Source organism: Aspergillus saccharolyticus (genome assembly GCF_003184585.1).
Source record: "Aspergillus saccharolyticus JOP 1030-1 unplaced genomic scaffold BP01scaffold_43, whole genome shotgun sequence".
Classification (NCBI taxonomy): Eukaryota; Fungi; Ascomycota; class Eurotiomycetes; order Eurotiales; family Aspergillaceae; genus Aspergillus; species Aspergillus saccharolyticus.
Genome location: NW_020290653.1, coordinates 90,404 through 105,284, shown reverse-complemented (window position 1 = coordinate 105,284; position 14,881 = coordinate 90,404). Strand labels below are relative to the sequence as shown.

The 14,881-nt window shown below is 53.2% G+C and overlaps 4 protein-coding genes across 4 annotated transcripts; 3 read left to right on the top strand and 1 right to left on the bottom strand.

Annotated features, from left to right (window-relative positions):
- Positions 1-3,802: 3,802 nt before the first annotated feature.
- On the top strand, positions 3,803-7,067 carry BP01DRAFT_304958 (SMEK family protein; the record flags this gene model as incomplete). The annotated part of the gene is made up of 9 exons (XM_025572180.1): positions 3,803-3,916; positions 4,066-4,162; positions 4,252-4,333; positions 4,403-4,452; positions 4,539-4,865; positions 4,920-5,720; positions 5,780-5,947; positions 6,002-6,438; positions 6,501-7,067. The coding sequence occupies 9 exons, from the start codon at positions 3,803-3,805 to the stop codon at positions 7,065-7,067; spliced, it is 2,643 nt and encodes an 880-aa protein (XP_025427722.1).
- A 613-nt stretch (positions 7,068-7,680) lies between these two features.
- BP01DRAFT_360085 (bifunctional triacylglycerol lipase/ester hydrolase) lies at positions 7,681-9,434 on the top strand. Its single transcript, XM_025575834.1, has 4 exons — positions 7,681-8,367; positions 8,508-8,692; positions 8,881-9,167; positions 9,233-9,434. Exons 1-4 carry the CDS (start codon positions 7,735-7,737, stop codon positions 9,289-9,291), a joined length of 1,164 nt encoding a protein of 387 aa, XP_025427721.1. The 5' UTR covers positions 7,681-7,734; the 3' UTR covers positions 9,292-9,434.
- A 35-nt stretch (positions 9,435-9,469) lies between these two features.
- Positions 9,470-10,718, bottom strand: BP01DRAFT_348357 (Dcp1 family protein; the record flags this gene model as incomplete). The annotated part of the gene is made up of 1 exon (XM_025573724.1): positions 9,470-10,718. Exon 1 carries the CDS (start codon positions 10,616-10,618, stop codon positions 9,470-9,472), a length of 1,149 nt encoding a protein of 382 aa, XP_025427720.1. The 5' UTR covers positions 10,619-10,718.
- Positions 10,719-11,001: 283 nt separating this feature from the next.
- On the top strand, positions 11,002-14,714 carry BP01DRAFT_360084 (phosphatase family protein). Its single transcript, XM_025575833.1, has one exon. The coding sequence runs from the start codon at positions 11,357-11,359 to the stop codon at positions 14,531-14,533; it is 3,177 nt and encodes a 1,058-aa protein (XP_025427719.1). The 5' UTR covers positions 11,002-11,356; the 3' UTR covers positions 14,534-14,714.
- Positions 14,715-14,881: the final 167 nt, after the last annotated feature.

Genomic DNA, 14,881 nt, shown 5'->3' with positions numbered 1-14,881 from the left:
TTGAAGGAAGATATGAATGAAGCCGTCAAAGTTCCTGACCGAAGTGTGGAGAATCCTGTCAATTACTTGATCTGGTTAGTTCTGCCGTCTCTAGATTGGCGCCCCCGATATCGTCTTGCCCCGCATAAGAGACCCGAGCTCGCCCTTTGGACCTCCTCCCCTCACCATCCGAGTTTGCACCATTGTTCACCGCACGACCCCTACGCCTTGATGTATTGCTTTACACGTTGCCCCTGAGCTTCGTAGCGATGTGGTTCGCTCTGCCGCTTAGCTCGTTCTCCTTTGGAATTTTGAGATGAACCAGCCGCAGCGGTATCGCGTGACTTGGCGTCGACGATCCTACCATTTCCTAATTTGAAAACAGTGTTTACTACTAGTTAACTAGTAAACTGAGTAAAAATGCTTAGCTATCTGGGCGGATACCTTGATTCCACCAGTCCTTTTCTCTGATCCATTCCGTACTCAACCTCACCATGCAGCGAGCCACGCGGAACTTTTGGACTATTTGGACCTCCTGTGCTCACAGGGGCTTCACGGCATCTCCATCGCTGTCACAGAATTGCTCTTGGTTGTGGTCTGAGAGCCACAGCTGTGCTGCATCGAACAATCATGTCATCAGCGCGGTGGACGTGCACCCCTAGAGTGTTTCCCAGCTCAGGATGCAAGTCACTTGACCTGTCCATTGAGATTGAGGAGACCCTGCCAGTCAGCCAGGGTGAGCTATTACTTCCGGCATAGTCTAATTTAGTATACTGGGTAGACAGCTGTGAAGGGTAAGATGATATTATAGTTACAGAGCATATTAGGGTGTGTATATAGTATTTAGGGGGGGATATGGACTTTAAACCTTTGAGTTTGCATCAACCCACAACCGAACGATCTGAAGGGAATATACTGCCTATCATAAGTCGCATCTTGGCCAAAAAAAGCTAATAGCTAGTCTACCTTACTGCTTATACTACATATCTACTATTACTTTTCAGTAAGTCCAGTATGGGCTGCTTGTTTACAGGTTCCAGCAACACTCAAGAAAGTTCGTCTAATAGATATGTAACTTTCTCTCTACTTGGAAAAAAATACTAAGCACCAGGGGAAGACAGAATAATCACTTAAGCCTTTCCTAACGGGAATCCGATACACAATCTTAATCACGCAGTGGAATGTGGTAGTGTACTCTTCTATCAACTAGAGGAGCAGAATCCGGAGCTGGCAGCAGATGTATAGTACCATTGAGCAACTGACTCATAATTCGCCCACAAGTGGAGCCCCGTGGCTTGGCCCCGATAAGAGGTTGGGCCGTGTTCGGTTATCGGGGATGATCCGACGCGCTGGTAGTACTCCGTATAGAGTAAGTAGTCTGGAACACACTGCCACGGTAAGCTGTCTGACTGTATCGAGTACTGTGTATGCTAAGGAGGGATGCAGCATGTTAATGTAGTTCTTAACTTGGTGCCACCTCCGCATTGATGCACCGAACTTAGCGTTCCTGCACGGAACATCCACTCGCCTGTCTTGACAGGGGAGTATATATTCGAGGAATGTAAACATCATTAGGGTAAACTTCGTACTCCGCAACTTGATTCGTAGGAGATATTAGTGTAGATGTTGCCTCTTCATTTATTTGAACAACAATAGTAGGTACTATATGGTAATCTGTTATTCTTGCAAGTTTATGCTCCTGCTGTCGACCAGAGTCACATGCCGCATATCGCCCCTCCGCATCTGCCCCAGGCATCCAAATCTAGCGATGATCTCATCGGCTCCCCTCCCTAGGATCTTCCATTCCCCAGAACCGAATCATGATCCGATAGCAGCAGCTTCAAGTCCGGTCGTTCATGTAGGGGATGGTTGACGCTTCAGCATGATTCAAAATTAGACATGTTTGGTGACGCAGCATCCCCACATGACCCATCCTCCTCCCCATCTCCTTGGTTCATCTATTGACCGAATGGAACACAGGCGCAATCGTCCGTATCGGCGGTGCAACCAAGTTCAGGCAGAGTTGAGTTAAGCTTGAACTGGTCGCTGCCCAAACTTAGTAGGAGCCCCGATGTCGCTCATTTTGAGGATCAATATCCAGTCCGCCAACAGCTGAAGATCACAAACAGAAGAAAAGACTTACCTGACGATGCAATTCTTTCCCCATGCACCAGGCCTGCGGATCGTCCTTGTGAGGCTGAAGTAGTGTATTGCTTACTTATCCACCCTAAGGGGTTCCATGGATATTGACTGCGTGGGGAAGCCGGGATCATGATTACGGAGTACATTTGTGCAGAGAGCTAGTACTGTACCTTAACTGTAAAACAATTATAGAACAAGTTTCAGGACCACTCTTGCGGAAACACAGCTAGATGAGGCTAGAACACCTACCATTTTTCTTTTCTTCTTCTTTTTGAGTTTCTCACCCCCTTGATTGACACACAATATCTGGTGATCCTCAACTTTTTTAACAAGATTCATCGTACTGTCTATTGCATACATGATACCGTACTCCGTACATCACATGGGACAAGAAGAAGCACCTTGTGGTAAGGGTCAGCAGCAACGACTGAGTTAGTAGTAGTGAATCGTCAGAACCGGCGGATATGAGACCGTTCTGGGGACGCGCGCACGTCATCCACAGACCCGAAAAGACCCTTGTTTTGTGTTGTGTTGGGAGATAAGTTAGGATCAGTAGATACTAGCTAGTCAGGTTAGCTTCAGTAAATCAGTCAGAGCAATGCTTTCGCTGCAGATCCCGTCCTGGACTGCTGGCTAGCGGTGGATGCCGTATATCGGACGTTGGCCTGTCCAGCTTAGCTCTGATAAGCTCCCGATTTGTGAGGGAAATCGATCATCTTAGGTTCTCCGCTCTCCGATTCAGCTTCAGTCAATGAGTGTTGAGTCCGGTCGCGTGTTGCTGTCCAGTTCTATTTCTTTGCCCTTTTTTAATTTAGTTTTTTCTTTCAATCTCAAAGTAGAGACTGAGTCAGTACTCAGCAGGCAGACAGACAGACAGACAGGCAGACAGGCAGACAGGCAGACAATTTGCCGAGGCCGTCAGGTGGTCCCGACCTCTCAAAGTCAGGATCCTCAGTCCATCATCGTCCATTCACAGTACAAACAGAGTATTAACATTGAAGCACAAGCAAAGCTCTGTTAGGGAAGCAAGCAGCAGCAGCAGCAGCAGCAGCAGCGGCGCAGCAAGCAGTGAGCATCTCCACCACCAGCAGCAGCTAACCTTTCCCCCATCCTCATCATCGCAGCTTTATTACTATCTTTATTTTTTTGCCTGTCACTTTTCTTCCCTTTTACATCATTTTTCCTTCGCCCACCCCTCCCTCTCTCTCTCTCCTTCCTTCCACCTACGGACGGAGTACTCTTTACCTCTACCTCTCTCTCTCTCCCTCCCTCCCCTTATCCATCCTCTCTTGTTAACTTGTCATTTGCTTGTTCCATCTTCTTCTGTTTCTTCCTCTTCTCATTTTCCTCCCCTCTGCTCTTCTCTCTTTCTTCCCCCCCCCCCAATCTCCTCCATCCCTCCACATCCATTACTCCCACTTCATTCTTCCGTGTCTTCCATCCATCCCTTTGCTCTCCCTTTCTTTTTTAACCTTTCCCGCTGTTTCGAAACCCATTCCCCACTTCTTTCCCTTCCCTTCCCTTCCGCACCCATTCCTCCGTCCAATCTGGACCAAGCCGCGGCCTTTTCTTATCTTTCTCTCCGCCTTCCCTTCCGTTGGGGCTCTCCTCCTCGCGCCGGAACACTCGTTCCTGAGTTGTCCCGGAGTGACGAGACGCCACCTCTCCGTTTTGCCGGACCATGGCGTTGGAGGTGCAACCACCCAGCGATCGCAAGCGGGTGAAGGTCTATGAACTCAGAGATAATGACTGGTTCGATCGAGGTACCGGCTTCTGCACCGGCCAGATTCTGGATGTAAGTTGTGCCTGCCATCCTGTTGATTTCGCCGCGCGACTGCTGCGTCGCCCGCTCCTCGGGCGCAAACGCAACCGCCACCGTCGGGCGCGCGCTATCCTGTGCCTCGCCAAATCCTCCATCGCTAATCATATCAACTCCATCCCTAGGATGAGCCGCGGATATTCGTCGAGTCGGAAGATGAGCCCAACCGGGTGCTGCTGGAGACTAAAATCTCCAAGGATGACGGATACCAGAAGCAACAAGGTGCCACCCCTCTCCCGCGCGCTTGCCCGCCAGTGCGCACGCGACAAGTCGTACAAGAATCATCACTGACCCTCACGCGACATCATCAGAGACATTGATCGTATGGACAGAGCCCAATGGAACGGATATGGCGCTTAGTTTTCAGGAAGCTGAAGGGTGCGCGGTCATCTGGTAAGGCGCATCGAGCCAGCTTGATGTCAGTGAAGATGAGTCAAACCGGAGACTGATTGAGCCTCCAAGGGATTTTGTCAACAACGTGCAGCAGCATCTGCTCAGTCTGGCACCGGGAGGTTAGATTCTTTCCCTTACCCGCTTTGCCGCCGCGATACTCGTATGATCGGCTAGTTTGCTGACCTGGTCATTCTGTTGTGCCTAGAAGATGCTTTGTCCGACGAGATCGAAAGCTACCAGTCGATCATGCTGCCCGCGCCCGAGCTAGGGAACCTCCCCGAAATCGACCACATTATGAGAACCTCGAGCATCACGCAAGCCGGTCGCGATGCGCTATCGAAGCTAGTTATTCGGGATGAGTATATTCCGAAACTGATTCCTTTGGTTTCGATGGCCGAAGACCTCGAAAGTCTTCCGGATTTGCATCGCCTGTGCAACATCATGAAATCGCTGATTCTCCTCAACGACAACACGATCATTGAAACGGTCGTGACAGACCCCGTTATCCTTGGAGTCGTTGGAGCTCTGGAATGTATGGATTTTGAACACAGGATCGCGCATTCAGGATGTCGCTAATGGGGCTTAGATGACCCCGAGTTCCCTACCCACAAGGCCAACCATCGCCAATACCTTGCAGACCAGACGCGTTATAAAGAAGTGGTTCCTATCAAGGATCCGCTCATTCGGCGCAAGATCCGATACACTTGGCGCCTACAGTACCTCAAGGACGTGGTGTTGGCTAGGATCCTCGATGATCCTACATTTTCGGTGCTGAACTCGTTGATTTTTTTCAACCAGGTCGAAATCGTAAATCACATACAGTCCAATGCGCCGTTTTTGAAAGAACTCTTCACAGTCTTCGATCCCAGAAACGCCGACAACAAGCGCAAGGAAGACGCAGTCCAGTTCCTTCATCAATGCGCAGTCATCGCAAAGAACTTGCAAGCGCCGGCGCGTGCTAATCTCTTTGCCAATTTCATCAACCATGGCCTCTTCGCCGTTATCGCATTCGCTATCAAACACCCCAAGCCGCCTCTGCGCACCACGGGCATTGATCTTCTGGTGTCTCTCCTCGACCACGATCCAATCATGATGCGCGGGTACATGCTTAAGGCTGTCAGCGAGAAGAAAACGCCTCTTACAGATACTTTGATTGACCTGCTGCACACGGAATCTGACCTCGGAGTCAAGAATCAACTTGCCGATGCGATTAAAGTACTGCTAGATCCACAAATTCCCTTGCCGGACGCCATGGGTCGGGCTGGCCCCGAGCACTTCAACAAGCCACGTTCCAACATCTTTTCGGATACTTTTGTTCAGAACCATTTCGATGAGTCTTCAAGGAGGCTATTTTGGCCTCTGAAGCGACTCGAGGGCCGCGAAACTCGTAAGCTCACCCAGACCCTCGTCATTTATCCTTCAAACTGACCATTGTGCCCTCTCCAGTCAATGACCTTACATTCCAAGACGTGACACTGTACTCGCATCTTGTCGATATTCTTACATTCTTCGTGCGCCAGCATCTGTACCGTTCACGCAATGTTATCCACGACGAATCCCTTGCACCCCGGATTGCTCAATTACTCACCGTGCCCCAGAAGCATCTGAAACTGAGTAGGTCGATATGGTCACCGTCTTTGTTTGATGGGCGGCTAATATAGTTTTCAGCTGCCTTAAAGTTCTTCCGCACCTTGGTTAGTCTCCAAGATACTTTCTACCAAGCCATGATCACTCGCAACAACACGTTTGGTCTTATTCTCGATATTGTCTACCAGTCGATGCCACGGGACAACCTTCTGAATTCGGCCTGCCTTGAACTCTTCGAGTACATCAAGCGTGAGAACATCAAACCAATTGTCCTGCACTTAGTGGAGAAATATGGCGAGCAGATCAAGAACATCACATACGTGGATACGTTCCAATCTCTTTACTTGCGCTACGAGCAATTGCAGGGCTACGGCGCAGTGGAGGCGGACTCCACCCTGTACTCCCAGGAAGAAGACTTGCCTAATCAGAGGATGCAAGCCAATGGATCGCGCTGGCAGGGAGTTAAGGAGATGGATGCTGCAGAAGAAGAATACTTTAACACTTCCGACGATGAGGAGGTAAGTCGCGCCCCTTGCAAACAGCGACAGAATGAATCACTAACCATGCATCGTGTTGGTAGCATTATCCTCAACAGAACACAACAATCTCCGCACACCCGCAGAATGGCGCAGCATCGCCTGTCGTGAAGCCTTTAGTCGATTATCCGGATGACGACGACGAAGATGATGCCATGGATACCAAGCCTGAAGACCAGACGCACCAAAAGCAAGAATGCTCACCGCAGGCTCTCACTCGAGACACGATCATGGACTCGCTTGAGGAGTCACCCTCCACGCCCGTCGCACTGACGCTCCAGACCCCTCCCGAAAGACTATCGGAGAAGCGCCGACGCGAAGAGGAGGATGACGACGAATTGATGAAGCTTTCAGCTGGTCCCAAGCGAAGAAGCTCCGTGAACGCAGGTTCCGGAAGTGCAGGGCTCCTGCGCCGGAAACGAAGCGTGTCCATAGGATCTCTTTCGTCCGGCGAGAAAGGGTCGAGTTTGGGCAACACGACCACCAGCGCAGCACCTCGACGCATTGCGATCAACCTGAGCTCCGCAGTGGCCAAGTCGACTGGTTCCGCAGTAGACAAGACGAACAACGAAAAGGAGAACCGAGACGATAACAATGACAGTCAGGGTTAATGACCTGCTGGAGGGTGGTCGAATCTTTTTAGCACGCCGAGCGATCGCAATCATTCTTGTGTGATCAATTCAGAGTTCGGGAATGTTCTGTGTTTGTTTTACGACAGTCTTCTAGATACCAGATGAAGTGATGTGTTTTTTAGCATTGTTACTGATGGACCGAACGCATTCTTTCTGTACGATTCCCTCTTTGTTCCTGATGGTTTCTTTTTTCTTTTAGATGTCGGACTTCATCTATCAGTCCGGTCGGGATGATGTACATTTAAAGCACTTTTCTCTTCTCTCTATTCTTATTCGGAGGTTCGAGGGTCTGGACAGGGGCGGAGTCGGGCTTGCTGGATGAACAGGACGTTATGGGCTGGGATGAGACGGGATAGCGCTGACGAAAAGACAAGGACTGCACATTTCCTTGCATGCACAATGTCAAGCGACTTGATCCTAGTACTGAGAGGCTGCAGCTGTAGATTTCCACTCGCAGTAGATGTAGTTCTATCAATGTAGGTGTTGATTCATCACTTCGGCTGGCGGGAAAAGAGTACATCCGCTGCTGTCTCCCGCGGCCGCCGAAGCAATGAGATAGTGAGGATGTTCCAAACCAAGAGGCCTTCAAGGCGTCGTAGAACGTGGAGATCTTTTTCAATACGCCGCGAAATCGAACTCGAGCACGATGTCTTCACGACTTGACCCTCACATGACGGCGGACAGTTTCTTCCACACCTTGGGGGACCAGAAATCCTCCGCATCTCCGTCTCGGAGCCCCGTCCTCATCTACTTCATATCAGGCAATCCCGGCCTAATCTCCTACTATTACCCATTCTTCACGCATCTGATCGACCGACTGCAGACGCTCGTCTCCAAGCACGATGAGAAACCCACTATTCACATCCACGGCCACAGCCTAGCCGGCTTCGAACTATCAGCCCCACACACCACGGCGGCGGTCGCCGACGAAGAGCCCTACTACCACGACCTCGAAGACCAGATCCGCTTCGTCCAGCGCAAGCTAGACACTTGCGTGAGCAGCATTTCTGGCGGGCATCCCAGTTCCGCCCCCGCAAACACCACCGAAGATGGTCCCCCGATCACCACACCACCAACGGTCCTCCTCATCGGCCACTCCGTCGGCACCTACATCGCCATGGAACTCATCCGACGCCATCGCGCACGAGCGTCGTCGTCCCCTTCCGCAGGACCTCTGTCTGGCACTGTGAATCATCCTTCATTTACCATCTCCGGCGGAATCCTCCTCTTCCCCACCGTCGTCGACATTGCTAAATCCCCCTCGGGGCGGAAATTGACCGTAAGTCAAGAACTCACTTGTCCTCCTGGGGGATGGGCGGAGCGTTACGTATCAGAAATGGATACAAGCTGAAGCAACCAACCACTTGAGACTTTGGTTTTGACTAACCCTGCTCGCTACATGCGCAACGGAGAATCAAGACTTTATTATCCATCCTCCCCCATCTAGCCCTCATCGCCGGCCTCTTCGCCAGGGTCCTCACCACCCTCCTACCGGGGTTCGTGCTCCGGGGCTTGGTGAAAGTGTTCATGGGCTTCCCGCCGGATGAGGCTGTGGATACGACTTGTGGATTCTTGAGGAGTCGGAGGGGGGTCAGGCAGGCTTTGTACGTTTCCCCCTTTTTTTTCTTTTCTGACGGTAACCCCCTGGGGAATGGAGTGCTTTTCCCCGGAAACAAAAGAACAGAAAAACAAAAGAAAAGGGAAAGGATTGCTCTCCAGAAGAAGGAAGAGATGGACAAACCTAGACCTCAACTCCACCATCATACACCCCCCCACTAACTCAATGCAACAGACACATGGCCGCCTCAGAAATGTACACCATCAACTCCGACAAATGGGCCGACGAGGTCTGGGGAATCTCTGCCACAAACGATGAGAAGCACCCGCTTACGAAGTTGTTCTTCTACTATGGGCGCGGGGATCATTGGGTGGCCGAGGAGACCAGGGAGGAGATTATCGCGCTGAGGGGGAAGGGAGCGGTGGGTTCGCAAAATGGAGGCGCTACTACGCCTACGCAAGGCTGCAGCGGACCTACGATGGTGGTTTGTGAGGAGGGGTTGCCGCATGCGTTCTGTTTGCGTGAGTGTTTCTGTCGATTGGTGGTTTTCCCTCCGGGTGTATACTGACTGGTGGGGGATGGGTAGGGCATAGTGAGGTTATGGCGGGGAAGGTTGCTGAGATGGTCAAGGAGATTATCGGGTGAGAGGAAGGTGCCAAAGGGGATGTACTGTACTCTACAAGGGGTGCTGTAAAGCGATAGAAGGTTTGGTGCTGTCGAGTGTGGTTGATCTGATCTCACAAAAGATACAAAACGCACACCCAGACTTCTATATGCGCTAATCATACTGGTATCATTTATCGGTATCCTCCCACAATGCACCTCACTGAGCCCCCTGATACGCCAGCCCGGCCCTGCGAAACAAATCCCCCAGGACGTCCTGCTGCGGTGCTGCCGGCGCAGCTCCCGCGGGGCCTTGCTGCGCCGGCGCCGGCTCCGGTGCCACCGCCGCCGGCGGCGGCTGCGCATGCTGCCTGTCGCTCGGCGCAAATTGATGCGCATGCACGCTCCACCCATCGTCCTGCGCGCGCTGCTGCCCAAACAAATCCTTCAGCGAGATCTGCCTCCCCATCGGCACGGCACCAGCCGACTGCCCCTCCTCCAGCGACGCCGCAGCAACATGCAGCCCATTCTGGCGGGTGGCCTCCAGCCGCTCCCGCGCCAATTTCAAGCTCTCGCCAGCGTGCACCGCACATTCGCGGATCATCTGCGCATTGATGCTGCGCGTCTCGGCGGTGGAATTCGGCGGCGGCTCACTGTAGATCCACAACCCGTAGATGCGAATATTGCTGTTGCTGTTGCTGTTGCTGTTGCTGCTGCCACTCCCGCCGCCGCCGCCGCCAAGAGGCTTAGATGCGGACTGTGCGCCGCCTGCAGCATGCTCCAGCCCGTCCGGCGCGTGTTCCGATTTCAAGATAATGTATTCCTCAGTGATCTCGACATCGGCGCCGTCGGTGAGGGGGAGGTCGAAGTTGTTGAGCCCACGGCGGTTCAGCACGAAGACGCTGTAGCGCTCCTCGCCGAGCTCGCCCTGCGCGAGTTGGCACACGAACAAGGTGCCCTCAACGCCGCTTTTCTCCCACTGGCGGGTGGTGGGACTGAAGATGTAGACGACGGCGTATTGCGCGAGCGAGAGGATGGAGGTGATGGCGGGGTTGTGGCGACGGAGGACGGCGAGGTTGAGCTCTTCGTTGGTGCGGAGGGGGGGCGCGGGGATGGTTGCTGCTGTCGTCGTTGTGGCTGCTGCCATTGTGGGTTGGGGTTGTTGCTGTTGCTGCTGGGGGTAAAAGTGTTGGTGCTGGGTGTCGGAGAGATAGGGTTGGTAGTCGGAGTCGTAGTCGGAGGGTTGTTGTTGGGTGAAGTTGCCTTGGTTGAGGTGGTGGTGAAGTTGTCGCGGGGGAGTGGTGGTGGGGGTGGTGGTGTTAGGATTGACGTGGTTGGAGTGTGCTCGTCGGGGTTTGCGAGCAGACATTATGTGGGAGATAAGAATATTGGGTAGAGAAAAAGGGAAGTGAGAGTGTGAAATGGCAGTGAGGATGAAGTGTCAGTCACGGTGGTGAGGGATGGAGGAGGAGTTGTTTTAAGGTAGAAAGAGAGAAGAAGCTCTGGCCGTAAGCGGTCGGAAAGTCACTCTTCCTTCCCTTCCTCCTCCCCGCGGTCTGGAATGCGTTCATTTCATCATCCATCCATCCTCTCCCTTTCCCTTTCCCTCTCCCTCCCACCTCAAAACTTCATCCTCCCTTCAACAACCCCCCCCCCCTCTCTTCCTCTCTTTCAGCTCGGCTCTGCGTTCTTTCTTGCCGCGGAAGCTGATCGCAGACTTTGAGATTCTCAAATCATTTCCCAGTGAGCAATCATTTCTCCACCCCGATCTATATTACTGCAGAGCCGCCGATCCCGCGGCTTGCAAGTCCGCGCAGCTCTCGCTCGCTACGGCGTCGCCACCTGCGCTCTGGCCCACCCTTTCAGTCTCTTATCAAAAGCCCCCTCGGCCTCTTGTTGAATGGTCGCATGAGACGCCATTTCCTAACCCCTGAGACTGTCGCATTCTAGATTCCATTCGTTTGCCCACCCGTTTGCGCCGCGTGTCATTCCGCCGTGACAGCTCGTGTTCGCCCGCCTCGCTCGGTGGCCATCATATACCTATACCTATATATATAGACTTACAACACCAAAGCGAGACGCGCGTAGTGTCTCTCCCTAATATACCATGGCCTCGACCGCCCAGCGACCCTTACCCCAGCCACACATCTCCGGCGAATTCCCCGGCGACAACGAGATTTCCTCAGACCCCGACCCCTCCTCGCTCCCGCAGGCCGTTAGAGCGAGAAAGGCTGAATATACCCGCCAGCAGACGATTCGAGTCAAGGTGGGCACGTGGAACGTGGCGGCTATTCCAGGCACCGAGAATGACATTGGGAATTGGTTTGTACAACAAAAGGGGTTATGCGAGCAATTGTCTGGGTTACAAGTCCATGACTCGCGGGGAGAAAACCAGCCGGCCGGCTCTTCGGCTGGCGAGACGAGGTCCCTGTCCGAACCGGCGCCGGACCAGGTCGACCTCTATGTTCTCGGCTTGCAGGAAATTGTGGATGTCTCGTCGCCTGCGGAGGCGCTGAGGCCGTATGTCGACTCTGCGCCTGCAAATCGGTGGAAGGCGGCGCTCGAGAAGGCCTTGCCACCGGGCTATAAGCTTGTCGCGGAGACGCAACTGGTGGGTCTATTGCAGCTGGTGTATGCTTCTCCCTCCCTGGCCAGCCAGATCTCGTCCGCTAGTTGCACCAATGTGGGGACGGGGCTTCTCGGGTACATGGGCAACAAAGGCGCCGCTGCGACTCGTTTGGTGCTCGGAGAGACTACATGCCTTGTCTTCGTGAATTGCCACCTGGCGGCCGGGTCCGATAAGAATAGTCTAGAGCGGCGGAATTGGGATGCCTCCCAGATTGTCACGCGGACTCGCTTCGAACCCATTGATCCAATAACTAGCCTTCGGGGCGATCCTGCCGAGAGTATTGGACAAGAGGACTTTGCTTTCTGGTTCGGCGATCTCAATTATCGGCTGGAAGACATCCCTGGTGACGATGTGCGCCGAGTGCTGGCACGTCACACAGAGAATGACTACGATAATAGGCACAAAGGACGCATAGATGCCGATGATCGTAGTACATCGTCGCAGGGAACTGCCAGAGATGGGGGAGAGCGACAATCATCTTCCTCTTCCAGGAGGGATAGCTCTGGCTCGAACTCACCTGTTTCGGACGACGACATCGATCCTCATACGGATCCCGCCTCTTTACAGACCACGATATCGTCTCTACTCCCCCATGATCAACTCGCAATGCAGCAGAGCAAGCGCAAGGCTTTCCATGATGGATGGCGCGAGGGGCCAATTACCTTTTTGCCTACCTACAAGTATGATGTAGGCAGCGTGGGTAGGTTCGATTCGAGTGAGAAAAACCGCGGGCCCAGTTGGTGCGACCGGATCTTATTCCGATCGCGCAAGGACAGACTACGATCTGAGAGAATGGCGAGAGAAGCCGAGGAGGCTAGGAAGCGTGATGAGGAGATGAAGGCCCGGGGTCTGGACAAGGCGGCTGCTGATGACAATGTCTTATTCGACTATGACCCAGATCTTGACGGAGCCGACAGCGGAGATGAATACGATCCGGACAAGGATTCCAAAGCAGGTGACTCGTTCATGTCATCCGATGAGGCGGATGAGTCGCTTCATTTAGACTATTACTTGTCTCACCAGGGGATACTTTCCTCCGACCATAAGCCCCTCGCGGCCGGATTTACTCTCACGTTTGAGTCCGTGGACCCGCAGGTAAAGGCCAAAATCCACCAGGAAGTGGTTCGAGAATTGGACAAGGTGGAGAACGAGTCCCGACCAGGCCTCACTGTGGTGGTCGACCATCATGGCAGTCAGCCCACAAGCGAGGATCCTAATGCTGTGAATTTTGGGGATGTGCCATTTGACGTCCCCGTCACTCGCACACTGACAGTCGCCAACACCAGTGGTGTCTCCGCCACGTTTACCCTGGAAAAACCGGAACAGAACGCGTCTCAACTGTCTGCCTCCTGGTTGGAGTACAGGGTGCTTCATTCTGATCAAGATAACTCGAAACAGAAGCTGCCGTCGAATGAATGTTCTCTCCTACCCGGGGAGATTGCGAATATCGAACTTACGGCGTATGTTCGGGATGTGGAGCTGGCACGATTGTTGAATCAAAGCAAACTCAGTCTTGAAGAAGTCTTGGTCCTCCGAGTAACCAATGGTCGGGATCATTTCATTTCTGCGTACGGCAAGTGGCTGCCGACATGCTTCGGCCGCTCGCTTGAAGAGCTTACCATGATGCCTGAAGCTGGGGCGCGCAGCCTCGACGAGTCCGAGAAGCAGTCGAAGCATACGGGCGTACCGCTATCGGCGCCTCGTGAGCTATTTCGATTGACCGAATGCATATCGGAGATGACGGAACGCGCTGTTGCTGAATGGAGTATGACGAGAGGTCACTCGGAAGACGACACCGCTCCGTGGACCAAAGAACCCTTGGGCTACGGTTGGCCCTTTGAGCCGGAGACATGGACACTATGTGACCAGGACGAGCGTCTCTCACTGCTGGCAGCTGCTCGCGAGGCCCTCGACACCAACAAGGATTTCAGTATCGTGTTCGCACCCGAGGTATCTTGTCTGCATCGGCTCGAGATCCTGAGTGAAACATTGCTTGTGTTCCTTCGTTCGTTGAAAGACGGCGTCGTTACCAGCACTGTCTGGCACAACTTGGACCAACAGATCCTCGCTCGCGAAAAAACCCGCGCGCCACCCTTGTCGTGGGAGGAGACCCAAGCGTGGGTGTTGGAGAGCCTCGCCTACTCGCCTGCCCACAGCGTATCTTTTACTTTTGTGACATTCATGCTTGCTCGCATCGCCAACGAAGTTGCCCCCGCATCATCCATTCCCACCAGTGGCCCGCTCAAGATTCTGTCTCCCGCGCTCGAAAACCGCAGTCCAACGGCACCAGAACCCCCTACCAAGGACTCCAGGAACCCCTCCCAGGCGCAGCAAGAGACGCAGCAGCAACGGGAGCAACCGCCGCCACCCCCCTCGTCCTTCATCTCTGCCAACGCATTCCGACGCCGCACGCGCACCTTCAACTCCTCCGTCTCCGAACCTGCCCCCGTCGTCTCGCAGATGGCCATGCGCCGTCAAGCGGTCGAAACTGCCCTGGCGACGATCTTTGCTTCCGTGCTGATCGCCACAGAGGGGCCGGTGCCCCCCAAGGAGAAGGAGCGGCGAGCCGTGGAGGAGCGCAAGCGGGGGATCATCGAGCCGTTCCTGAAGACGATTGGGGTGGATAGTAAGGGACCTTCCGGCGGTGTTCCCTGACGTTAATGTTTTCCTAATGCGCGTGTTTCATGCCTGGCATGTATGTATATATTGTATAATCTCCGAGTACATAGTCAGATAGTACAGCGATAGAATCCGGCTATTTCGGACACCGTTCAGTTCAGCCTACATTATTCACAGCGTTAGTCAGGATTGTTGCTCGATTTCTGGCTTGTCTATCGGGATGTAGACTCGAATCGGGATATCATCTCAGCCTCGAGAAGAATCCGCGCAGCCACAAAAGCAAAGGGAGAGAGTTACAAACGCGCCATGAAGCGGTGACCGAACTTGAATAATGAATGAATGATACTTGCAAACTATACCTACCTACCTTTAACCCCCCCCCCC

Bases quoted from the DNA above. Each gene is read 5' to 3' on its own strand.
- BP01DRAFT_360085 (XM_025575834.1), top strand. From the start codon at position 7,735: ATGTCTTCACGACTTGACCCTCACATGACGGCGGACAGTTTCTTCCAC. The intron at 8,693-8,880 runs GTACGTTTCCCC...TCAATGCAACAG, and splicing joins AGGGGGGTCAGGCAGGCTTT to ACACATGGCCGCCTCAGAAA. The intron at 9,168-9,232 runs GTGAGTGTTTCT...GGGGATGGGTAG, and splicing joins GCCGCATGCGTTCTGTTTGC to GGCATAGTGAGGTTATGGCG.
- BP01DRAFT_360084 (XM_025575833.1), top strand. From the start codon at position 11,357: ATGGCCTCGACCGCCCAGCGACCCTTACCCCAGCCACACATCTCCGGC.